General features: G+C 39.7%; 1 protein-coding gene across 1 annotated transcript; it reads right to left on the reverse strand.

Moving 5' to 3' along the window:
- Positions 1-306: 306 nt before the first annotated feature.
- On the reverse strand, positions 307-15,408 carry LOC147879565 (uncharacterized). The gene is made up of 9 exons (XM_087371560.1): positions 15,134-15,408; positions 11,445-11,516; positions 6,297-6,386; positions 6,129-6,171; positions 2,224-2,330; positions 1,768-1,863; positions 1,471-1,661; positions 1,021-1,090; positions 307-865 (listed from the first exon to the last, which is right to left on the reverse strand). Exons 1-9 carry the CDS (start codon positions 15,242-15,244, stop codon positions 713-715), a joined length of 933 nt encoding a protein of 310 aa, XP_087227686.1. The 5' UTR covers positions 15,245-15,408; the 3' UTR covers positions 307-712.
- Positions 15,409-27,268: the final 11,860 nt, after the last annotated feature.

Genomic DNA, 27,268 nt, shown 5'->3' on the forward strand with positions numbered 1-27,268 from the left:
TCCTATATTCGCTATCAATAAACAACATGGTAGAGCTCCAAGCATTCTTGCTGTCTGTTTGAGTTGCAACCACCTAGAGACTTATTGCTTCACACTCTTTTACACAAAATAAATCGAGGGAAACACCAAACGAAAACTCCACTTTGTTTCCTCTTAATCATAGCATAAACTTGGGGGAAAAAGGCCCTTTTCTAAAAGACACAGAACCAAAAAAAGAGGGGCAGAGAGTTTTGGCAGCCAAGGGCAGAGGGGTGTATGAGACAATCTAATGTACAATTGATCAAAATGTAATCATCCATACAGTAATCAGTCTCTAAATTATTCAGTAGTGCCCACCTTAACGGCACCATAGCTCACAGTATGTAAATCTTCCAAGACATTCTTTCACATTTAGACTGCCTAATCCTTGAAAGGACAGTTTTCCTGCCCTTTGGGGGGAGAGTGATGCAGCCCCCTCATGTATCATAATAAATATTTTTAGCTGGTAACAAATGGCTACCAGCTAATAAACCGTTAATTCTTATTCAGGATTACAGAAATGAACCCCCAAGCGAGCATATCCTGAGTTTGTCGAACAAATCTCAGATAAATTACAGACGTCTATGAAATCACCAAGACAAAATGGGGTTACCTCCACCGGATTTACAAACCCGTTTCTGATTGTATTTCCTGTCGAATACTTTTTTACTGACCTTCACAATAAAAACCACCCTTACATGTTTTGCTGGCCAGGCAGAATCTGCTCAATTGAAGACAATGGAGCACCAGGAAGGCCTGTGGGTACCCTTTGGGAGGGATGCATTTGCCCCCCTCCATTTACATTGACAAGTAATTGAGCAAGCCATCGTCTGGTTGTCAGATCCTCCTGTGTCATCAAATTGCTAGTCAGTTTCTATCATTCCCAGGCAGAGAAACCATCTCTGACAGTTTGGCTTCATAAAGATCTGTACAATAACGTTCAATTTCCCTTGTTCCTATACGGTTATTCGAGGGTAAAGCAGTTCAGAAGTGCACACATACCCTCAAGCAGTTGCTGAAAGTATTATCCCTTAGTAGCTCTGGAAGACAGTTCTTCAATGCTTCACAGGCCCTACATAAAGCAAGCAAAACACGAGTTAATCGTTTAAAGAAGTTGAAGAAGAGATAGATAGCTGTCACAGTACACGTATCATCCTATCTATATCAAATGGTGTTTTGTTGCAACATCAGTGCCTTGTGTCTGTTTTCAGGCCATTTATCCTACAGCATTTGATGTTCTCTTATTGCTTTCTATAAAGCTCATTCATACATGTCCAAGGAGCACATCCCGTGGATTCCATCAAAATAGACAGAAAACCCCCAAGTGATCAAAAGCAAAAAAGTCCGTGATGTAGTTTGGCCTTGCCAAGACTGAACAGAAAGTTTAAACGTAGACATCCATGTGTACAGGCTTTAAAGAGATACAAATGAAGATAAATACAATTCACAAACCTTGGATTATCTGAGAGGCGAAGATAACAGCGAATAATATGTTTCAAGAGGCGCACAGAAGGCTGCTCTGCAAGCATGGAAACCATGTTACCTAAAACTGCACCCACTGCGAAGAATCTTTCAGCTGTTGCACATATGTATGCAAGCCCAACATCATCGAGAAGAATCTTCTGTACAATAAATGTTGCTACCTGCCAGGTGTTAGCCAAACTCCTTAGTAAAGGTGCATGCTCTTAGAGTAAAATCAACACTGTACCAGACAAAACGATATAAGAAAAATAGAGAGATAAAACTCACAGTCTTGGAAAGCTCACTTCCCATCTCCATGGTGCGAAGACAGAGTGGGATTATCTCAGTGGATAAAAGAAAGTTTATCACATCAGTGTCGTCTACCTGCACAGAAACTATCAATACTTTTTCAGATCGTCAAACAAAGATGTTGCCTAGATCAGGCACACTCAATTGAGAGACTTCAACCTTCACTTAAACTCCTAAAGATGGATAGAGATATCAATAACTGGAAATTTCAAGCCACTACTTTCCCCACTATTTGAAGCAGGACACCTCAAAATGCAGGTAATTTAAGAGAGCAATAGAAGTTTTCCCATGTTACATCCTCCAAGATCAACTAAGAAAAGCATCAGGAAATGAATAGACATGCCCCTGCCCATCTCTGTAGACTTAGCACCATCTAAATTGAACAAGAAATTGTCATCTTTCTAGCAACAGAGGTAAAAAAGACTAGAAGATTACCTTCACAAGTGCCCCAATGACTCCAAGACTAGTGAGACGTAGATACTCAAAAGGCCTTGTTTTGCTCACTGTATTCAGGAATGGATAGAGGTATAGTGGTATGTGAGCTGTTACATCAAAAGCAGAAAACAAACTCTCATCAGGTTTGATTTAGCCACGAAACTCTAAAAATTATCAATTGAAGCAAAGTCTTACAAGCAAATCAGATTCTCACATCAACAAACTCTTATTCATCAGCAAAGCATGGGATGAAATACAGTGCTTAGTTTGTGGTAAGATTTTCAAAGGAAAAGTATAGAATCTAGGGTATGGGTAGATAACTAATGTGCGAAGTTTGGGTGGTTTGACAATCCCATCCAGATTCTCTGATACTAGCTTTCTAAACACATCATGAGGTGACACAGCTTTGTGTCCGCGTATCGTGCTCTCTCTTCATAGTACAAGAGTGTACAGCTATCTGTTATCCTGAAGGCTGAACTGTAAATTTCTGTTCATCCATTGTTATAACAAACAGTTCTGTGCCCACTGCACACAGCTACTCTGAGCTTATGTTTTCAACCACTCACTTTCTCCATGCTAGTTGGGTCTTTCTGGTTGCTTCTCTGTGGCTCGACCAACTCAGGTTTCAGGATTCCTGTATGTGGAGCCTTTGATACTTGCTATCACTCACACTGGAAGAGGAAGCACCGTTGAAGCAAAGACACTTATGGTTGTCTGTTCTAGAAAGAAAACAACCTGCCTCCCATGAAACAAATTTCTTTTGGTTACCTCATCTGAGATCAGCAGAGGCCAACATGATGACCAATGCAACCTTGAAACAAATGTGGCAGGTGCCAACCAGGGCCAAAGGTGCCCATTCAATCCATGCAGTTCTCTGGTATTAAACGTATAACACCATCACATGAATGGCCGAAGACCTTAGCACTCGCTACTATCCTCAATATGTTACCTGTTTTATTTATGTATTATTCCCATAAATCTAGAAAGTACTAGTTGGATCCTATAAGACATTTAAGTCCCCACTGTGCAAGTCCAGCTTGATTCAATATTTGCAATGTCAATGGCCCACTCTTTTTTTTGCTAATCGTGCATTGTGTATCACAATAATTCATTGTGACATCATGGCAGCCTCTCCACATCGCTATTACACACCCAAACCCTGCAAATCGCACTGTCCAGTCCAATCTTTCTACGCCATCATCCAGTCTTTGCATAATTGAATCCCTACAAGTTAAAATTATGAAGTCTCTGTAAATGCCACATCCACTGCATCATAGATAGTAAGTTAGATAATATAAGAGTCATGCAGGAGAAGTCTCCAAAATGAGAGACGCTTCAATCTAAAATGATCAGGAAAAATACCCATTGGTCTGCAATTCAGCAATTTAGACTTCTTTCCATGAGATTGTATCAATAGCCCATGTGTCATACTTGACTATAGGCATCCATGATTGAGACGTGAAGGGGATTCATTCATAAATGAATCAAGTAAATACCTGATGCTGATTCATAAATAGATCAGGTAAATAGCTGATGTTGATTTTTCGGTTCTGCAACATATATGCTTTCCTGGATATCTGATGATATACCCTTGCATGTGACAGCTCTAACAGGCTCTTTTATTCTTCAACAAGTTGAACGAACAAGGTGTACAAGGATTGTCCTGAATGTCGATTTTGGTTGGCGGAGGCAGATTGTCAATCTACTTGGAATAGGGGTGGTCACCTCCCCCAAACGAGGAGTGCATCGGAGGGTTGAACCATAGGGCGGGCTGCCACATGGGCAGCAAACAGGCTGCCATGTGGGCAGCACAAAGGAGTCAAGTACCTGACAATTGGAGCCACCATGGTGGGCAGAGGATGTGCCACGTGGCTGCCTGCGACTGGAGGCAGCAAGATTGCGCAGGGTATCCAGCAAAGAAAGAGCGATTACATCAGCGATGATGTCAGCACTGGTAAGGATGGATGGTCCAGCAGTACAGACAGGTATGTGCAGAGGGTTTGTGGGCTGGAAGTAGCCTGAGAGGAGGCGGAACAGCAGGGACAGCAGAAGCAGCTGTTTGGGGGCAGTTTTGGGCCAGCAAATAGGCCAGAAATAGGTCAGGTATGGGCAGGGTCGGGTATGGGCGGGCCTGCCTAGGGCCAGTCGCAGCCTTACATGTGGCCAGGCAGGGCCAGCCAGTGTCCCCACCAGGGTGGTATTTGCAGACCAAGAAGTCAGGTGGTAGGGATTTGTTTGGGTCGGCCCAAATCCCCCTACTCAGTCAGCTATATTGAGGGGGTTCCTTAGGGCCTACTCCAGGAACTCTAAAGCAGGCTGAAGAGCTGCAGACAAAGGGCTTGGTAGCACACCTAGGCTGACATCCAGGGCAGCAAGGTGTGGATTGGCACACGGTGACTAAGTGTACAGAAGGTCAGTGAGGACCACACGGGCTCAAGGATCTAGGTCTTAAGTCTTCCCCTGCGGTAAACCCTTTGTATAGGTTTATTTCTAACATCTGGTATGTTCTTTCTTCCTTTTCTGTGTACTCAGCCTGCACACAACTCTTCATCCTTATAATACTCCTAGTGCTCTACATATAGACAGGATGTACTGTACCAGCCTAGCACTCTCCCTAACTTTCCTTTAACAATTTTTGGCGGATTGTATTTTAACTTCTGCTTTCTAAACATCATAGATCTCAATGGCATGGCAACAGTGCCTTGTTTGCTGTAAACTGTGCGCCAAGGAAGATAACCTTTGAGAATTGCAGTTGCTCCTTGAAATTACCAACATCTTTGTCTCTTGATGATGCCATTGAACGAACAACTCTGAAGTGCAATTGTGCTGAGCAGGGAGCTCAAGGCAGTGAAGCAACGCCCATCTTTCAAGTTAGGCTATGGCCTTCCTACAAATGTCTCAGCATGAACCCAAGCCACCTTGGAAGTATTATGGTCTTCACAAAAGACCCCTACTTTATGTGCTACTGAGTTCGAACCATTCACTTGATGTACCACCAAATGAGAAGTCATCCATGACACATGGAGATAACAAGAAAACCAACAAGAAGCTAAAAGCGAGTGCTATTCCAACACAAGACACACCAAGCCATCAAGTCAGGCAACCTAACATGCCCTATGTTTGTGCATTGCCCTTGCTCGGTCACTTCAATGGGAGGCTAGTGCAGTATATTCCTTTAGAAGAGGCTTGTGTTAGAAGTCAATGCTCCCCCCTCTGTTATCCTTCACCATAGGTTAGTTGCTCACTTGTAGGACCCCCATCTGCAGATAGCATAGGTGAAGAAGGTATCCATTGGAAAGTGCACCTACATTGCGGATCAGCCATGGCCCATGTAGAACAGGCAACAGATGACATGCCATCAGCCACGTGCCAGTTGGAAGCAAGTCAGTTGTTCCAGATGGCTCCAGGTCAGGGAATATCTGGGTAGCATGCTGCAATTTAGTGGGCAGCAGACTTAGCCTGCAGCCACCCTCGTTAACATTTGGCACAATATCATCTATACCCTGTGAACCAACTGGGAACAAGGTACGGGGGGTCTAGGAGGACCATCAAAAGGTGGCAGCATTTGTGCGAGGCATGGCCTGCAGCCACCCTTTATTTCTTCACGGATCCAGGAATCTGTGGCTGTCTACCCCTCAACCCTGGTAACAACCACCTGTTTCCAGGATACACTAGGCAGTGGAGCTAGGATCCTGAGAAGCAGGCTGCATAACAGCCAGCTGTTTTTCTCATTGGTCAAGTGCCCAAGGATTGCTGGTCTGTATCGTTTTTCAAAGTCTTCTGATAGACAGTTCTTTTCTTCCGGGGGGGGGGGGGAGGGGGCGGGGAGGGGGCGCCGCAGAGCTACAATACTTTGAAGTTCAACAATTCAAATGCGAGTTTAATGAAACATGGTGTCCACTTACCATTAAGGAAAAAAGCTCTTGTTTCAGAATGAGAAGCTACACACTGCACATTGTCAAAAGAATATTTTTCAAGCATAAGTTTTCCCCCAAAAGGATATTGTTGCTATTAAGATATGTCAAGAGATACCAAAGAGCAACCTGGATGTTGTAGTAAACCTGACAACTTACTTGCAAAAGTGCTAAGGCGTTGCAAACACGATTGGATGCACCTGCAGTAAGCGTCGGTGGTGACAACATTGGATAAATTGATACGATTTCCTGCATCACATGAGTAAAGAGAATTGTATATTTACAACTCACATTGCAAAAAACTCACAAATGAAAACCATGCTCCACGAGGTTCGACAAATTGTGAATTTTTGCAAATGTACAAACAGCTGCCTTTGGATTGCCCTTGACCTATCCCCCACCCATAAAAGCACTCTTTTCTACATATGCTAATGCTGAATCCGCATGCTCAGCCTCTAACTACGAAATCTGTTAGCCTTTAAGAAACCATGCATAAAATTGCACTCAAGACCCTGACTTCAAAATCAAAGCAGAATTATGCCAATCACTTGCTAGTACAACCCAACAAAATAGCTTACCTTGTATATTTACAACTCACATTGCTAAAAAACTCACAAATGAAAACCATGCTCCACGAGGTTCAACAAATTGTGAATTTTTGCAAATGTACAAACAGCTGCCTTTGGATTGCCCTTGACCTATCCCCACCCACAAAAGCACTCTTTTCTACATATGCTAATGCTGAATCCGCATGCTCAGCCTCTAACTACGAAATCTGTTAGCCTTTAAGAAACCATGCATAAAATTGCACTCAAGACCCTGGCTTCAAAATCGAAGCAGAATTATGCCAATCACTTGCTGGTACAACCCAACAAAATAGCTTACCTTGGCAAGAGAAAAAAGAATCTGTAATCAATATTGACAGAGCGAGAGAATTCACATTAGAGGCTTTTGATGCTAGGAAAGGGATCAAAACATGACTCAGCAATACTAACTCCAAGATTGAAGTAACATATAAAATAGAACCGGTGCATAGCATATTATTGACCAAGAATTAAGGACCACTCCTGTAACCTGTTTGGGGCCTATCCATGTGGGCAAATTGGGGCCTGGTTGCTTGATCTGACCAGAAATTTCCTATCAACTTGTCAACCAAAGGCAATCCTGGATTCAAATAAGTCAATACCTATCCATGCATAGGGACTCGAGACCCTCACGATCAGAATATGGGATGTGGATGGCTGGTCTTTAGAGAAGGCCCTAGCAATAGAAGAAGAGATTGCAAAAACCGATCTGTTCATAGTGTTGGAAGCATGTGATTATGAACGCAATGAGATCCCTGAAATGCAGGGCTTCTCAAAACAATCAATGTGGAACACAAAAAAATGCATAGTAGGAAGAGGGTTCAGGGGGAACTCAGTTAAGGTAATAAAAACAGACCCAATTAAACAATATATGTGGCTAGAAATTGCAGCACAAAAGGAAAATACAGGCATGGAAGTTTTGCTATTTTGCGCCTCTGTAATCTCCAATATACAAAAACAATGGCACATATCACGAGATGACCCCTTCATACACTTGGGAGAGGATTTGGCCAGGTACTGAAAAGACAGCACAATCATTCTAGCTGGAGATTTCAATGCATCAACAGGATCAAGGCATGCTATCAAACGGTAGAAGGAAAAGACCACTATGGATGGAAGAGATAGAGAAGGACAGTGAAGAAAGGAAGAGGGGACATCAAAGATGCAGGAAGATGCAGGAGAGACACCCTTGTGGGAAAACAGTTAGTCACCCTATGTGGCTGTTTTGGACTTCAAACATGCAATGGCAGCAATGACAGAGGAGGATACAAGGCAAGACACCACACCGATCAAGTGTGATTGACTACACGATAATAAGCCCCTTCGCAAGACATATTATAAAGTACCTCAGGATGATGAAGAAACGTGGGGGGCCATGTCTCTCGGGATCCAGGGAACACGACTAGCTCTAAATGAACAGAAATCCACATCACCCCCACATTTAAGGATGGACTACAAAAAGACTCACTTATACAAGTAGGAAATAGAAAAAATAACATCCCAGCACAGGATTGCAAGGGGATGAACAAATGCATGCAGAAAATAGCCACAAATGCTTTCCAAAGAGCAAAGGAAGAAACAATGGCATGACTTTGCAACAATTGGTACGATGAAGAATGCAAAACAGCAAACAAAGCATCGAAAACAGCCAACACAGCAGGAAAAGAGGAAAGGGAAAGGGCATACAAAGCAGCTAGTAAGAAGAAAGAAGAGAAAGTACTTAAGAGAGAAACAGCTCAAGCATTTTGAAAAGCTTAAAAGAAATCCCAGGATTTTTTTTTCCAAAAGCTACATGGAAACAAATCACAGGGGGCAACGCCCTCTATGAGAGAGAAGGAGAAGAACAAGCCAAGCAACATTCTCCATCAAAGCCACAGCTGGATTTATCACAGAAAAAGATGTGGAGAGGGGGCTGAAGAAATTAGAAAATGAGAATGCCCCAGATTCCAAAGGGCAAGTAACAAAGATGCTGAAATGGGGAGGAGACAAGACAAACATGATGCTAACCATGCTAATAAATAGGGCTTTAGAAGAGGGATTCCCCATGGATTGGCAACTGAATAGAATCGTACCGAATCACAAAAAGAAGAGACAATAGGACAGCAAGAAATCATTGAACAATCATGGTAAGCAGTTCAATGGCAAAACTCTACAGTGCTATACTCAAGCAGAAATCCGGAGCACCATCTCCAGCAGGTTTCGGGCCCCAGTACTCAACAATAAACCACCTAGTCACACTACAAGCTGCAATAGAGGGGGTTAAGAACCAGAGGAAAGCAATTTACTGCTGTTTCATAGACTTCAAGAAAGCCTTTGACACGGTACCCTGCAAAAAACTAAGCGAACAGCTGCAGATACCTGAAGAATTCACAGAATCCATGTTCAGATTGTATGAGAAGGTCCTCGCGGAATTGGCCAAGCCCCTCGTTGATGGATCAAACTCTAAGTAAAAGATAATCATAAGTTGTGACATGGGGTCCACCCCTTATCATCAATGCCCTCAGCTTGTTCATAGAAGATTGGATCAGAGCATACAATGGAGAGGGAGTAAAGCTAGCCGGATATGCCCTACTCCTACTCATTTATGCAAAATGTTTGATGATGTAATACTCTTTGCAAAGGAGCAAAGGACAAAAAGGGCATGCAAACACACCTAGATGCATTAAGCAAATTTTGCCAACAATCTAGCATGAGAGTCTATATTGCAAAGCCAAGGGTCATGGACATGCAAACACACCTCGATACATTAGGAAAAATTGGCCAACAATCAGGGATGAGAGTCAATATTGCAAAGCCAAAGGTCATGTAATCGGAACACAGAACTAGAACTAGCAAACGTTCTTACACTTGAAGGGGAAACCCTTGAAGCAGTCACAACCAATAAATATTTGGGGCTTGATCTCGAGAACAATTACAAGTGAAATGCATGTGTGGAGAGAAGAGTTAGGGAAGGTCTGAATTTTGAAAGCCTATATAGTTTCCAAAACAAATGCAAAAAAGCACATCTATGGCATGGATTTTGAAGGATATGGATGTTCTTCAGGAGGGTGCAATGGAGATCTTGTGCGAAAACAAGAGCTGCATGGCTATTGCGAAGAACCAAAAAAGAGTCATGAGATACTGTTTTTTGCGAATACTTCCTTTTGTTTCAATCATTACAGTTGGTGGTGGACTAGAGGGGGTGAATTCGGTCAAAGTACAGACGTCAAGGAGAGATTGCCTGCTAGAGAGATCAGCATGATCTATGTGCCTACAAATGATAATCTGGCAGATATATTCACCAAGGTGAAAAGTTTAAAGGCTTTTTCAAGCTTTTAAACTTACTTCCTTTTGATAATTGATGTCACGTTCTTACCTTGTACTTGATCCCCACATCACTCCAGGGGGGTTGTAGGCATCTATGTTACGGGAGTATCGGGTGATCATGCACGAACATAGCCGGGGACTCTTTACTCCAATTAGTGGAGGTTTTTTCCCCAGAGCAATTTTGTGGGTGTATTATGTATCTTGTGGATATGACACATTATAATCACTTTACTCAATCCAAGCTTATCCACTATGAGTCTCCAGCTTTAAGACACTGTGTACTTGCTTCCACACCTTCCAACAAATACCCAATCTGGCAATTTGCCTATTAGGTGAGCTATTTTGTTAGGGGCTCTAGCCCCTCCTCCTCCAATATATAAAGAGAGGGTCCTGGCACACTCCTGCAGCAACAGTGAAGCCTTTCAGCAGGCATCATGCACTGAGGAGTGTGTAGAGCATTTTGATATCTCTAAGATCTCAACAATGCAATCATTTGTCATTGCTGTTTTCACCCAGCACCTTTGCTGGAAGTCTTCAGCTATCTTGTGAGCAGATTTCCCCACGTTTGTGGATAAATAAAGCATATGAACTCTCCACTGTATTTCTCTGAGTGAGGTCTCAGGTTGTGTGTGCATCTATAAGTGCTTTGAAAGAGTTTCCTAGATCTATCCACTGCGTTAGAGGTTCAAGCAATTAGGCCTCTATTTCTAACAAGCATATCCCCACTAGATGCACAATAGCCTTCCAATGAGAGTAGCACAAAAAAAGGCTTGAAGAAGCCTTGAGGTGATCGTAGATCTGCTTTAAAAAACAGCCTATCCCTTCCAATAAAACCTATGTCTTGGACAGAATTGAGATAAGAGGGCTTGCCATTTTAGCACCATTATTACCAAGATATATCACATATAAAGACATCAGTGAGTAGCAAGCACATAAAGATAAGGACTGTTTTGCTCCTCGCGAAATCTCTACATTAGTTCTGCAAAACCACTCTAACACCAAGCATAATGTAAGTAGAAATCACATTGCAAACACAATATGCACAAGAGAGCGGTTACTGCCTTCAATAAAAATGCAATACATGTGTTACAATGCACAGTCGCCAGCCATGATACCTACTTACAACACCAAAAAGGGGGTGGATCACAGCTTAAGGCAACTGATAATCTTTGTTCTCAGGAAGCCCACTTTAAATAGTGCAAGAAGTTTCCCCGGGGCAGACTAACCTACAAATGGGCTGAGCACCTGGCTGGTCAAACTGCTATAATCCTCCATTCCGTTATGAACTGAATATAGAGAAATACTATAAACATGTTATCAACCTCCTGCTTCTAGCTTCCAAAGTCCTTACTACAATGAGTTTTTCTCATTTCGTAGACGAGAGAAAGAACATATGACATGTTCTGCAGATTATCACCTGTAATAGTGCTGCAATTGTTCCACAAGAGTGCCACAACATTGGAGCAAGATCCTGAAACAATTCCCGTTTCTGCCAAAAAAGACCAATTACTGAGTTCACAACAATATGTACCTTGAAAATCCTAGAACATGCCCATCTCAAACTGATGATAAGGCAAAAGAAGACGAAAGGGGGAAGGGGGTGGGGTGAGAGAGAGAGAGAGAGAGAGAGATTTTATTAACATTAACATGCCAAAGCGACGAGCAAAAAATACAGAGAAAGAAGTCTATTAATGTCCACGGGAGACTAACAGGCCTATGGGACAGCAAAAAAACCAGCTAATACATCCGCTTAGAGAGGGCACAAGGAAGCAACTCCGAGTCATTATAAGGTACCTGCACTGTAGTTTGAAACGGCCATACATCAGTTTAAGACTGAAGTCTTTTGGTTTTAACCTAAACTCCTTGATGAGGGCCACACCCTCACGATACACAGCCCATTTGCCAGCCTGTTTGGCTGCACAGACCTTAGCGAATTTACTTGCCTTTTGACTCATAGTTTTGTCCCTTTCAGTTTATTGGATTATGTTAAGTCTAGCAGCCCATGTGCTAAAAGTGTAAGTACCACGTGGGTCCAAACTTGATGCATGCGCTTCACATCATCTACTTGTGGGAACATGGGTCAGCAGGATTGCTTTTTTGCTTTTCTTGGCACGTGTGTGCTTCTCTTGGCTTTTCTTGATTATTTTATGATCCTAGGGACCAGCCCAAAGCTTATCATGTGGCTCACAAATGCAGTTCCCAAAGCCTTATTTCAGCCATACAGCTGAAGTGGGAGGGAGTAAGTGGTTTTGCTCCGTGTCAATGATATTGCAATAAATCAGGCATTCCTGCAAAATACAAAGAGTTGTTCCTAACGCAGAGTTTGCCTTATTCTTACCACCCTCCAACTACATGCTAGAACTTCTTCATAGATCTTTGCCGCCTAGTGAGCATCCATATTGGCTCAGCAATTCAAACGACATTTGGAGGAGTTTCTTAGAGCAACTTTATCAAACCCAAGAATTCTCCAAACACAGCACCAATCCTCTTATAAAGAAGAACGCCTCCAAGATGTGAGTGGACTACCATGTGCTCAACACGTTGATAGGGCAAAGTTGGTTCAAAATGCCTTGAGCTGACTACATCTTGGAATGGCTCAATGGATCCCATACGCATTGAGCCCATACGCTTTCCAAGGTAGATCTAAAAGAATATTTCATCAAATCAAGCAATCTTCCAAACACAGCACCAATCCTTGGAAGGAGTTTCAAATATAGATCTAAACGAGTCCCTCAAAGCCGGATTATCAGATTGAACATTTCTCTAGGTGTAGCATCGATCCTCTTCATCAAGAAGTCTAGATTACCTCCATCAAGAAGTCTAGATTACCTCCGATAGCACAATGTCGGTTCCCCAACCTTAAACGTGGGATGGCTCAATGGAGCGCACATGTTTCAAGGATCTCACTCAAGAGTCAACATGGGCATAATCTCAAACAAGTCCTAAAGCTTCCCAACCACAACCAAATGTATCTCAACGCAAACTATAGCCTAAATATATACCTAGATGAATCCAGGAACATTCCCAAACTCATCCTCTAAAAACACAACATAGTGCAGTTTCAATCTCATGATAGTCACTCACAAGGTTGACAACCATAAACTCCATCATGCATAGCAGGGACTAGCTACTATGACATCCCCACTGACGTCATCAGCGCCCAACAGTGGGTGTAGACCATAGTATAAAAATATGCTCTCACACATACAAATCCACACACCCACACATACTTGAGCATCCATTTATACAAAGTCTTCGTACTGAGTTTCTGTCGGCACTCCGGAGGTGAAGGGCAGACTCAGCCATGATGAAGGCTAGCACTAAAGGAGAAGGCTAATCAAAAGGTAGTCCAAAATCTCTTCATTCAAGCTACAACTGCTTGTGAAGTCTAAACATTTTCATTTTAGTCTCTCCCCAACGAGCATCTAAATCTAAATCTAGCTGATAGGGCAACGCACCATTTAAGATAGCCTAAATATACTACTGATCGTCTGATATCAAATTGGACCCTGCAAAGGTCAAAAACATCATCAAGTGGGATGTGCCTACAAAGGCAAATGCTCATATAAATCTTTCAGGCCTACAACAAGATTATCAACGACTTGGCTAAGATAACCATTCCATCGTAAAGATCTTACAAGGCGTGAGGAAAAAGAGATTGCCCATCAATTTCACTCCCAAATTTCTTAAACCCCTTGATCAATCAACACACGCGGTTACAACCTCATGCTTGGCCCTATATGGTGGGATCACCCTTTGATGTGAGGACAGGCACCAATGAGTGGTCCATCAATGCAATACTAGAGTACAAATGCCATCCAATCGTATTCAAGGACACAAGTTAATTCCAGCCAAGACCATACCTTCAATATGCAATAAAGAACTAAGACTTGTAAGTATTTCTTTTTTGAACAAGATTCCTTGTAGGACTGATCATTAGGAATGCTACTCTGTTAGTAGTCATACCAATGTGTAAGATGGAGTCATATGTTCCAATAGTTCCGATTGATGATTGAGTACATCCTAGGAGTGGATAATTAGGTTGCCAATGCTTTTAGCAAAAAGAACATGGTGCCTATGGTTTCAATTGTTCGAGGTCCACTCTCCCAAACATGGAAGCAAGCACCACAACTTTGCAAAGTTCAAGCAATTTTGGTGTGGAATGATGCTAGATGACCAGCCCAATAATTATACTTTGCAAAGTTCAAGCAATTTTGGTGTGGAATGATGCTAGATGACCAGCCCAATAATTATACCATACGTAACAGGTGGTTGTTCTACAAAGGCAAACTTAGTGTCATTTATCATCTGAGTTACACGCAGCCTATTTGGCATACATTAAGAAGGTCAAAGAGTCCCAAAAAAAGAGTTTTTGGTCGCATCTTCGGATCCATGTGCATTTGTATGTACATAATTGCCAACTGTTCCAAAAAGTAAAGGTTCCTCATAGAGTGTTGCCTGGTTTGCTTGAGCCTAACCAGCACTTGAAGCAAATTAATACTGAATTAATCACAAGTTGCCGCCAGCCCTCAAGAGCGGGAATCGACCATCACTACAGGTTTAGCCAAGTTTTTCACGTTGAGAACACTATCAAGCCAAGGACACAACAGGCTAATCAAAAAGCGGGCATCATTCTCTTCATTCAAGCTATAACTGCTTGTGAAGACTAGTATTTCATTTGTCTTTGACAAACGAGCATTCCATCACACATAGCCGAAACTAGCTACTGTTATATCCCACCAACATGATCAGCACCCAACAATGGCCTAGTCTGTTGCAGCTTCAGCATCGTCAGCCAACGCTCCCCTTTCAAACTACCTCCCTCTATTGTTTCCACTTTTTTACCGATATCCTATGACACACCAAGGGCATCCGAAAATGGGCACCTTGGGACAGCCTCCCTTCCTTAAGTCGTGGTACGAGATGTACGAAACAATGCCAAGAGAGAACTTAGGAACGATTCTTTGCAGCTACAAACAAGAATTGTTACAGCAAAGACCCAAATCAAGTACTTATGATGCAGTGAAAGCACGCAGCGTCAAAGTTGTGGGCACGGATAAATCAGAAAATCCAAACCATACTGCCATGATGCAACAGAGAGCGAACCTTAGAAAGGTCGAGGAGAGCATTCTCGCGTTGTTCGGGGATGATGAGTTCAAGCACAAGCTGCTCGGCGCTGGCCATTCTGCGATCTTTACTGTGGACAAGGCTTATCATGCGGTCATGGGCAGTGAAGGCAGATCCATTAAGAAATAGCAAGAGGGGAATTTGAAGTGCCCTCACAACTGCAGTTTCCAACGCTTTTATAGCACTTGCGGGGGCATTCTAGCACGCGGGCGGTCACCCGACAGCCAGCTCTTCCACGTCACCTATGAGGGTCATTACAACTCTAGCTTTTGCGAACGACAAGCGGCACACATCTCCCCGTGGCCTACGCTGCCAAGCTGCAGCGAGTCATCCGTCCGGATTTGCATGCGAGGAGCCGCTCCGGCGCACAAACACCCACAACCTAAGCTGCCATTGTTCCTCAGCTATGGAGGGTTTTGATAAGAGACGCTTCTCGTCCGAGTACATTGCCAACATCAACAATTTTAGCCATCATTATAGGGCCTCCTACTTTGTAATAGACCTTTTACAAATGATCTCTCCAACCTCACACCCTTCCACAAAAATCGTGACATGCGCTCTAAGGTACAACTAGGATGATGATCACTTCCCATAATAGTGACTGCTGGAGCTTCGTACTACATAGCTTTGCTAGCAATCATTAAAACGGAGTTTGTCCATAAAGCAGTTAATGTGGATCATGATAGTAGGCTTGATACAACTAGCTCTATAATGACTAGCAAATTATTGATAGTTTTGCATCTATTTCATGTTCAAATTCATGTCAATTGTCAAAGGAACAAAAGCAACAATATCAATGAATAAAATCATGGACATGACACATGACACAAGGTTCATCATGACTCAATTCTCTTTATAAATATCAAAAGTAGTGCTTTTATTACAGAGTTAACAATGGCCCAATACTAGCATTTTTTTAGAATTGAAATACAACAAATACATGAATAAGGCATCGCACTCGTATGAGCCTATAAATTCTCTCTAAAAAACCTTCGATAACATGGAAGTCATCATTGACACAACTATGATCTAAACTATGGTAATCATTATGGTCATCTTCTTTTATTCCCCATTACTCCCTTATACTTAAGAACATCCATCAAAAGAAAGTCCCAAAAATATATTACACACACACATGTGCGCGCACGTACACAATATATGTATACACACACATATGTGTGTGTGAATGTGTACAAATACATACTTGTGTGAGTACGCACATGTGCAAGCTCACACATACATGCATACATATAAACATGTGTATGCACACGTACATGTATATACACACACACTTATGTGTGCGTGTGTCATTTCATTGATTTTGGACTTTTTCTTCATTTTTTACAAAGCCCAAAAATCCTTCTCTAATGAAAAGTTAGTTTCGAGACACTATGATTTTGAAGTATAAGGAAAAAACTAGGCTATGAAGGAAACACATTTGTACCTAATGAAGACTTTAAGAAAAGGTCCAACAGCTAAGTGCAAAGAATAGTGGTTTTATGTCCTTAATTAGGATCACAAAAAATACAAAACTAGCATGACCATGCCTATTTAATGATACTTGACATATAAAATTCCCATAGATCTTGTAGTGGGCTTGCTTTAAAGGATCCTCCTATATTTTACAATAATTAGGATGTCTGCAGTCGCAACAAAACTTTTTTTCTTAATTAAAAACAATGCCATCTATTATAATGGAAGTCCTCCTTATGAGCCCGCATGGCTGGGTAACTTGAAAATATGTTTACAAGTAATATTAAGCTTCTTTGATGCAAATTACATATAACTTCTCAAGATCTAGAAAGAAACTTGGTAGTGTTTCTTAAGAGGCTACGACTAAAAAGAAAATAATACATTACCTATCCTTGCATCAATGTATTGTCACACAATGGACTTAAACACAAAGCTATTATGGTAATTCTTCATCCACATTATCTCCTTCTACTTCCTCCTTGGTGAGCACCGTTAAAAACTCTTGTATATGTACGACACAGTATTATAGATTCTTAGTTTTTATTTGATCACATACTGCTTTATGTGCTTCTTGGTTTTCTTATTCTTTACTTTCCAAGACACTATGATTGTTTCTATTGGTTTCTCAGATACTAGTTTATTGTTTGAAACCCTTTTTTTTTGTACAATTAGTACACAATATGTTGTCATCCATATTCTTCATTTTACCTCTTAGCTCATACTGTAGTGCTTTAAATGGCATGGCTCTCTCATGATTGTCCCTACTTACATCTGCCACTTTTACAACCCAAAACCTCATATTCTCGCATGCAACACACTCGTTGACTTGTATATCCACTTCTGCATGAGCTCTGTATTTTCTCTACATGGGTAATAAAATGGATGTGGAAGCAGCAATTTGAAGTCCATTCCGAAGTTCGAAGTTGGTGGACAAGTCGTTAGCAACATTAGGCCATTAAAAGATTGCAAACCATCTACTTGACCCTAAGATTTATCAATGGATTCCTGTATAGGATCCCACTTTGGATGCATTGCCTTGCTTTGAATTGAAGGTAAAAAACAATAAGGATCTTTAGGTTCCCATTTTGTATCAAAAGAATAGTGTTGTCACTGCATTACTAGTTTTTCATCTTTTAAAAGTGAAAGCAATGTGGATATCTACAACCTTTCAGAGCCCCCCACCCTTTTGTAGACAAGATTGAATAAAGCTCCTATAGTCATACATTCTTTTGAGCTTAGAGCATTCCATACTTTTCTCATGGCCACCAGTTTTCCTCCACATCCCCTATTCAAATTATCTATTGCCTCCACATCCTTGCATCTTATCTCTCTTGAGACTATGCTTAAAAACTAAATGACATAAAGTTTATTTTTAGCACTACCACAATTCGAAACAATATGTCATTGTGTTAAATGAATCCTGATCGGATGAGCTCATAAAGCACAACTTTTACGTGCTCGGATGATGCACAAGTTTTGCATCTAATCTCACTTGGAATTTTGTGCTAGCACAACTTGGGTGAAACTCGCCAAATCTTTGTAACTCCATGCAAACACATCTTTATATTGTTGAAAAGAGATCTTTAATACCTTGAAGGTAATCATCCAATAGGTAGGCACTTATCGCTACTATCAATGGTTCTTCTATTATGCCTAAAGTTAGCTCTGGCTCAGTATCTATTTGTTGTATTTTGAGTCAAGTGAATGTGAGCTTTGGTTTAACTTTCTCACATTTCCAAATTACATATTTTGTGAAATGCTCAAGCAACAAGTGCTAATATTTTGCCAACTTCTCTTCTTTTAACTCTTGCTTGAGATTAGCTACTGCCTGGAATATATGTCAATCTCTCATATATGTAAGATTGCATTTCCATAAGCTAATTGTCAACATCATGTGGAAACTAATCCTTTGCTTGAGATTAGCTACTTCTTGGAATATATGTCAATCTCTCATATATATAAGATTTGCATTTCCATAAGCTAGTTTTCAACATCATGTGGAAACTAATCCTTTGCTTCTAGATCTTTGAGGCATTAGCTACTTGGTACCTTACTCAGATTGGTAGGTATTAACATCTCCATTTCTCTAGTTTTGATGATCATTACATTGGTACCCCAATCATGTAGAACTTTAGTACTTTCAACCAAGGTCTACCCAAAAATAGTGGACAAGCATTTCTTCCATTGGAATAACAAACAATTTGATGGTATAGTGAATTCCACCAATAGTAATCATAACATTTAGGAGCATGCCTTGTTGCTCTATTGGTCTTTGATCAACCATACAAAGTTAGAATGGAGAGGGCTTTAGATTCTTAAGTTTAAAATTCTTCACAATAGCATCTGAGATGATATTGACTTTGGAGTAGCCATTCATGATCAAACATTTTGCATCTTGCTTCCTCATTTTGACAGTGATAATGGGGATTGCTTCATCCACCATGGGCATGTTAATAAAGGGTATGGTCACCAAGGAGTCTAATCCTTCAATAGGCTTTTCTTGAACTCATGGATGCTATAACAAAAACTCTTTGCTGTACGACACAATTTGAAGCAATTCTACGATTGTGAGACTAACCTTTATTCTCTCAGTCCATAACAAATAGGTTTAGTATGTCCACTTGGTGTCTAAATTTGTGCCTTAGTCCTTTGTATTCTTAGAGATAAATTCCTTGTCTTTAATCTCCTTTTAGTTGGTGAGGGACTTTGATCCTTCTTGTTGTTGTGGTATAGGACTCCTTGATTCGGTCATTCTTGCACCACCTGAGCTTATTATTTTGACTCTATGTACTACATCTAGGCTTTTCTAGCATGGTTAAATTTCTTATAGATTTGCTAGAAACAATCATTGGAATGGCCAAAGTTGATCGAGAGCATTTTATTGACTCATAGTTTACATTGAAATGCCCCATGTAAAAGTTAAAATAGTAGATGCAATAGCAGTAGCACTTAATTGCATAGCATATGATGATAATAGAAAAATAGCTATAAAATTTGCCATGTGACTCCAATTTAAGAGGTGTTTACTCCAAATACCCCATGCAAGTGTAGACATCAACCACATCAACCATAAATTTGAACTAGCATGGTGGCCCATTTCCTCCACTGTGGTTCGTAGAATAATGTATAAAGCACTTTTTAATATAGTATTTTGGCACATTTGACACCAAATGAATGTTTTGATGGAAAAAAGAGGAAGGTGCCCCATGTGGAGCACACCTTATATGGGCACATAAGCCTTGACCCTTATGTGGGCAAGGCTCAAGTCCCATGTGCCCACATAAGGCGTGCACCTTATATGGGCACATAGGGCTTTATGTGGGCACATAAAACTTGAGACTTCTATTACTAACTAATGATTAATTAATTCTTTAGTTAATAATTAGTTCCTTAATTTTATTAAAACTGTCTATTAATTTATTAAATATTATTTAATTTCTATAATAATCTCTTTTTTGAATAATTATTAATTATTTATTTATTTAATAATTGATCAGTAAATAAAATTACTTGTTATATTGGAAACAAAGATTAGCAATGGAAATGAAAATTAGAATTTAAGTGCTTCTAAAAAAATTTACTTAGTTAAGATCTAAGCCCTAACCCTAAATCCTAAAGGCTAAAATAATATACTTTGCTAAGATCTAAAGCGTATACCCTATGTCCTAAACCATAATTTTATGCCATAAAATTTAAAAAAAAATCATAATCTACATGAATTTTTGGAAAAACCTTCATTTGTTGGTATTAAATTGATAAACAAATGAAATGTGAAGACATGTTTGGAAAAACTCCTATTTTTTATATAAATTTGAAAAAACATTCAAAATCTAGAAAGAGTTTTTGAAAACCCCTTATTTAAATCAGGATTTACACATATTTATTTAGTATTAAATCGAAATATATTAGGACACACACATGCATGCACGCAAACATATCTATCTCTCTCTCTCTCTATATATATATATATAGGTAGATTTAATTTAAATTATATTTAAATTTTCTAGTATTGTTATTAAAATATAAGTATTCAAATTAGGATTATAATATATCAGTTAGAATTAGACTAGGATTAGGTTACATTATAAATGTATTTAATTCAAACATAATTTAAATATATCACAATCATATACTTAAATTACTTAGTACTACGATTTAGAATATATATTGAGATGAATCACAAGATGAAGCACATGATATATATCAACCAAATGAAGCACAAGTCATAAGGACCAAGAAAGAGCTTGCGAGAAAGAATCATTATGGTCATATTGACAATGAAGAGATGCAAGAAGCAAAGGACTCCATTGCTTTTTAGATAGAGAGTACTAATAGGCATGTCTTTTGGATTTGTAACAGTTATTGGAAGTCTTCTTGTCTGCTTTTCAAAATAGTGAAGAAGAAGAAAATGTAAAAAAGAGAGGCTTTAATATATGTGGATCCTATTTTGAAATAAAGATATCATTTTGATTTTCATAATTATGTGTATGAATTTTGTTAAATAGTTTGCTGTAATATTGTAATGGTAAGTATTAACACCATGATGGTGTCTATGTTAAATAATATGGTGTGATTATGTTAAATAGTTTGTTTTAATATTTGAAGGGTGAATAATAATTTGCCAGACTCAAATAATTCACTTGGTTAAACCATAACCTGAGCCCTAAACCTTAAACCCTAATTTTATGGTATAAATTAGGAAAAAGACCAAAATATGCAAGCAATCTTAAAAAAAACCTCATTTGTTGGTATTAATTTGACAAAAAAATAAAAATAGGAAGATATGTTTTGAAAACCCCCCATTTTTTGGTATAAAATTGAAAAAAATATCCAAATGTAATTTTTTTTCTTAGGGAATTTGAAAAAACATTTGAAATCTAGGAACGTTTTTTTAAAACCCTCGCTTTTTGGCTCTCCTACTGGCTCCTTCGACTTCAAAAATAAAAAACTCACAAACTACTCAGAATGTTCAACTCCAATTGATTTGAGCGTATTCCTAATTTCTTGAAGAAAATTTTGATTTGGATTGGAGGCTGCATGAGAGGTTTTGGCGAGAGGCTGCATGAGAGGAGGGTGGATATGTTCAAGCATGTAGATGAGCAACAGTAGCACCACTTCAAGAAATCTTTCAATCGTCTCTCCCTGCACTCTTCCTCTCCCTCCACTCTCCCCTCTCCCTCTATAATATTGGCAGTAGGGACCGATGGAGGGCCCAAGGAGAAGTGTCCTCCTGATGTACGAATGGTGAAGTAGTAACTACTCTAAGTACCAGTGACCACAAGGTGACCGAAGGGGGGCAAGTAGTTGAAGCAGCATGTGGAGGATGCACAATAGGCACCTGATGCACAGATGATGCCAAAGGTTCTCTCTTTTGTATAGCTACACCAAAAGGTTCCTTAGTCATTTTTTCCTTCTTTGGAAAATCTCTAGTGAAGTGCCCAAAGGTCTTGCAAATATGACACTAATCTTGTCTGTCTATAATATGTGTTCACTACTACTGACAAAGAGAGAGCCATTTGTGGATCCTCAAGCATAATATGATCATTTAATATTTTATTATCTAAAACAATAACCCTAACTCGAAGAACCCCATCTGATATGATTGTCTTTGCTACAAAAGAAGGAAAACTAAGGAAGGAGGGAATCTCTCTTACTTGCACAAAGATTGTTCGAATGAAAGAAAGAACCCAGTAGTGGACCTATAGAAGAATACTCAAAATCTGATGAAGAGAGAAGTGTGACCCGCTTGTCCTCCTCTACTAGAGCAAACCCCTAGGTGGAGGGAGTAAGAAAGATCCTCTTTGAATCGAGTGCTAAAAGATTAGCTTTTAGCAAAGTGCTCACAGCTTCTAGAGAATCAAAAGCCACCTAGGAAAAAATCATACCAAAAGATCCATATATGAAAGGCATGGAACAAGATTTGGATGAAGAGCAGCAAGCATTTAGTCCCTAGCCTAGAATGTAGAGGGGTGGAACCCATGGATACATGTAAAGGGAAGGAGAGGTAAGGAACCTAAAGGAAGGCTAAAGGGAGGAGGCTAAGGGGAGGGGACTAAGGGAAGGCGAAGGGGAAGGAAGGGCTAAGAGAAAGGAGGAATGGTTGAGAAAGGGAGAGGTTGAGTGAGGCGGCTAGTCTTAGACTAGCTCTTTGTTTCAAAGGTAAAGATTGGAGCTGTTGGGACAATCAAAGAAGAATAGGATGGATCTGGTTATGTTGCAAAACTTTAGCTTCTAAATTTGAGTTTGAAGCAACAACTAGTTCTAAGAATGAGTCCCACTTTGGAGTAGTAGAATGTGGATGAAATGGAGCTGCTTGAATAGTAGCTTGCAGGTGAAAACAAAACTAAAGATTGCTGCAATATCTATAGTAGTTCAAAAAAGGAATTGGCAAATGGTGAAAAGTTGCAACAGGCATTGAAGCTTTCTAAGTGGCTTTCATGGCCCAAAATGATAGTGATTTGGGCTAATTTAGGGCAAAACGGAGTAGCAAATATTTGGCAAAATCGAGGCATGGAGAAGCTTGACAAGAATAGAAAACTACTATGACTTTAGAGTAGCAAATTGCGGTAACTTTTGGCTTTGGGAAAGAAGATAATCAACAGATCTTTTAGTCACGTTTTGGACACGTTTTGGAGTAGCCTAAGGAAGGAGGGAGGGGGAAGTAAGGTGGCTACGATATGGCTAAGAGGAGAGATCTAGGGGAGTAGGAGAGAGGGGGTGAAAGAGAGGGAGCATTATGGGGAGCTGTTGACCTCTATGAGAACTCCAACTTAGATCTACTAAAAGCACTTGAATTCACTAGGAGAAAGAGGATGATATGCACGCATCATAGTTAAATAGTCCCATAATGATCTCAAGCAAACTTATATAATTTTGTACCGCATCAAGAAGACTTTATGTACAAAGCTCTGTGTACATCTAGTCAATTGCATGAGGTCCTACATAAACTTATCCACTCTAATCAAGTATTTTTTTAGAAAGTAAATGATTTCTCATATGAGCTTATGAGTTTTTGTGAGGTTAGTGTGGCTTGATAAGCTTACACAAGTTGTGCATGATTCTTAATCTTGTGAAGACAATGTAGAATCCGAGAATAATGAGATCCTATGACCTCATATTAGTTATTATGTCACCTACTATTTGGTCTTGTGGATCTCTTTTGGACCTCATATGTGAATCAAAGTTATGGTCTTTAGGAATAGTATTGCTTGAATATAATGAGAGTTTCAATGCTATATGATCTTAGAGATGCTAGCACCTAGGACCTTAACATTTAATTCAAAGGAAGACAATTAGAGTTGTTAATTAATTTCAAGATATGTGCCCACACATGTTATATAATTGGGATAATAATCTAAAGCATTTATAATACTCATCATGTTTCTTATTTTGACCATGTTAACCCTTGATTCCAATTCCATCTAAGAAATGGCAATCAAGAAATGATTGTCATTTATTGTCACCATTCCTATCATGGCAACCATTTCTTGATAGGTAAGTTTCTTAGGAAGAAATGGTAGTCAAGAATTTTGTGGTATCATTTATTTCTAAGAGCAATAAAATATTTCCATTTCTTCCCAAGAGAGGGTAGTTTTAAGAACTAGTTCATCATTTCTACCAAATAAGTGGCACATTAAGAAATTTAGAAATGGTTTCCATTTCATACATAAGAAATCGCAAAAATGAAAACTGGGTGCTATTTCTACCTACTCGAATTTAAGTTTTGAGATCTACTATCACTAGCTTGGGAGTATGCGACTCATGATGCACATACATCATGGTATATTTTTTGCCAAAATAACAAGAAAGGGGGCCTCCTTCAATAAGACAAAGTTAGACTCAAATGGTTGAAATGCTCATATGTATCCCTACAGAATGGATAGATTTCAAGTGGGAAAGTCCATGCTACCAAAGGCACCATGGATACTCACAAATACTAAGGAACAAGTGAAGAGCATGATCATAGCGATGAGCCACATGTATTTATTGAAGGGCACGTGACTTTACAAGTGATGTGAACTGAGTGGACTCAAATCTCATCCCTTAAAGAAAGGGTAGTACAAAATGAATATATCTGATCTATAAAATTGATGTCTTGAAACTCTCAGATCATGTATTACAAAGGCTCCCTTCCAAACAGGTGAGTGCAAAAATGAACGAGAGCTATAAAATGGAAAAATTCCCAAAAGGTTGTTAAATCTACTCATCCTCCTCATCCTTTTGATCATGTCAATCTCTAGTCTAGCCTCCTCCCTCACCTCCTACACCTTGATCTCATCTCCTCCCTTGCACTCACTTATGTCCTTGTCAATTGTTGCAAGAATGAAAAGGTCAAATATGATTGAGAACAAGGAGAATTGAAGACTTACATGACAACTCTCCACTGCCATCCAATCGACATTTTCCCTCGTGATCCAATCTCTCAAAGAGAGACTACATGTCCATTGCATATCGATAGGCCTATTCCTCATCTATAGGGTTTCATCCAATTGTATAATGCTTGTAAACCCAAATTAAAAACATCAAAATGAAGTGCTATGAGCAAAACAATGTATTCAAACCAAACTAAAACTTACAAAATAAGTATGTAGCACATGTATACTTACCACCCACACATCAAATCCTTTTCTATCACCACTCTAAGAAGTGTCAATCCTCTCTCATCTGCATACATGCTCATGTTCCCTTCTGCTACTTTCCCAATTCTGTGGCTCATCATGAAGCTCCTAATTGGCCCTCTTCTAATCTAACTTATTCACATGAGGAGGCCTTAGCCTACCCTCCTTCACCACATCTCAGATCTCTTATCATCAAAATTTTGAGCATGTGACCCATGAATTTTAGCATGTACTTATTATCAAACACATGACCAAGTCGTATAGGGTACTCCTTCATGACATGGTCAATGACATAGTCTTTTATCCATTAGTATTGGTGTGGCCATAATATACTTGTGTCAAACATCATTTGCATGAGCTACCTCATGCAAGCTATGAGGCAGAGCCCCTTTGTCATCCTTGATGAACTCCTATAAGTGATCAACATAATATGCTAGCTCTACATCTAGGGTAATCAAAAAGAGTTTGGATGGGTCCTCTGTGTTGGTAGATGTAGGAATAGTTGTGCTAGTGGGAGGATGTAGAAAAGAGAGGGAAGGGATGATTGGTATGGAAAGAGGGCAAGAGAAAAGGGAATGTAGAAAAGAGATGGATGGAGCCCTCTGGAGGAAAAGAGAGATGTAATGTGGGAAACATAAGAGGGAATATGGGAAGAGAATAAAAAGTAGAAAAAGAGAAGAGAAGAGAAGAGAAGAGAAGAGAAGATGGATGGATGGGAAAGACAAGAGAACATAAAAGAAGAAAAGACGGATGGATGTAGAAAAGACAAGACAAAACATAGAAAAGGGAAGATAAGAAAAGAGGATGGAATGCGAAAAAAGAAGGGGGATGGAATGCAAAAAAGAGAAGAGGGATGGAACATAGATAATGTCAAAAGATATGAAAAGAGGATGGATGTAGAAAGGAGGGATGGATGTGGGAAAGAAACGAGAAGAGGGATAGATGTACAAAAAGGAGATGGATGTAGAGATGAGAAGTGAAGAGGGATGGATGTGAGAAAGAGAAGAGAATGTGGAAAGAGAAGAGGGATGGAGAAGGGATGGTGAGGGGAAACAAGGAAAGATAAACGTTCTAATCCATGTTATTTTCTAATTCTTAAGGCATTGTTAATAGAATATATAATACATAAACATGAACTAAAAAAAGAGGAAGGGTAGAGTTTCCTACCTAGAGCTTAGATTCCTAGATACTGGGTGGATTAGGATTGCATGTGGATGCTTACAAAAGAAAAGAACACACCATTTTTCATAAGGACCGGTGAGAAGCAATGAAAGGATAGCAAAGCACCAAAAAAGAAGGGAAAGAAACATTAAAAAAATAAATGGAGACAGAAGCAAGGCAAATGCAAAACAAGAAAGCAAGAGGTATTCTTCTTGTTGTAAGAGGGGGGAGCATGTTTTTAAGAAATCTTCTTTTTTCCTTTGAATGCATGCCAAAAACTTGAGGGAAACATGTTTAGATTCTTAGCAAAGGAACAAAAAAAAATTCAAACACTTAGAAAAAAAAATAGATGAAAGAACCATTAAGTACCTTAAAGGAGCTTGAAGAGGAAGCTTGGTGTAGAGGGAGCAAGGTTAAGGGAGGGTGCATCAAGATTGTAGGAAAGAGAAGAAAAAGGAGATTAAAAATGATACAGAATAGAATAAGGTGAAAAATCATTGTGGGTATTTTTTGGAGTCCATAAATCATTTGACATAGAATTAAGTGCATGTGCATTGTGGTGTGATATTGAACTATTTATGCATGTCGGTCTTTGAACAAGTGAGTACCATGCTTTCCCTATTTGGGGTGATCATTTGGAGGCATGACACTCCAAACTTCTGAAGAAAATCATTTATGAATTTTACACTTAATGCCTACAATGTGACCATCCTACATGTGAAAGGATTATTGGTTCTAGATTACCCTATTTGAAGGCAAGTGATTGGCACAAGGCTTGTATAGTGAACGGAGAGTGTCCTCCACCAGGTATGAAGAGGCATTTGATCTTTCAAGAGCCTCCTTAGTGGGGTCAATTACAAAC

The sequence above is a fragment of the Dipteris shenzhenensis genome, chromosome 33 (genome assembly GCF_047967505.1).
Source record: "Dipteris shenzhenensis isolate YYH24624 ecotype China chromosome 33, Dip_SZ_1.0, whole genome shotgun sequence".
Taxonomy (NCBI): Eukaryota; Viridiplantae; Streptophyta; class Polypodiopsida; order Gleicheniales; family Dipteridaceae; genus Dipteris; species Dipteris shenzhenensis.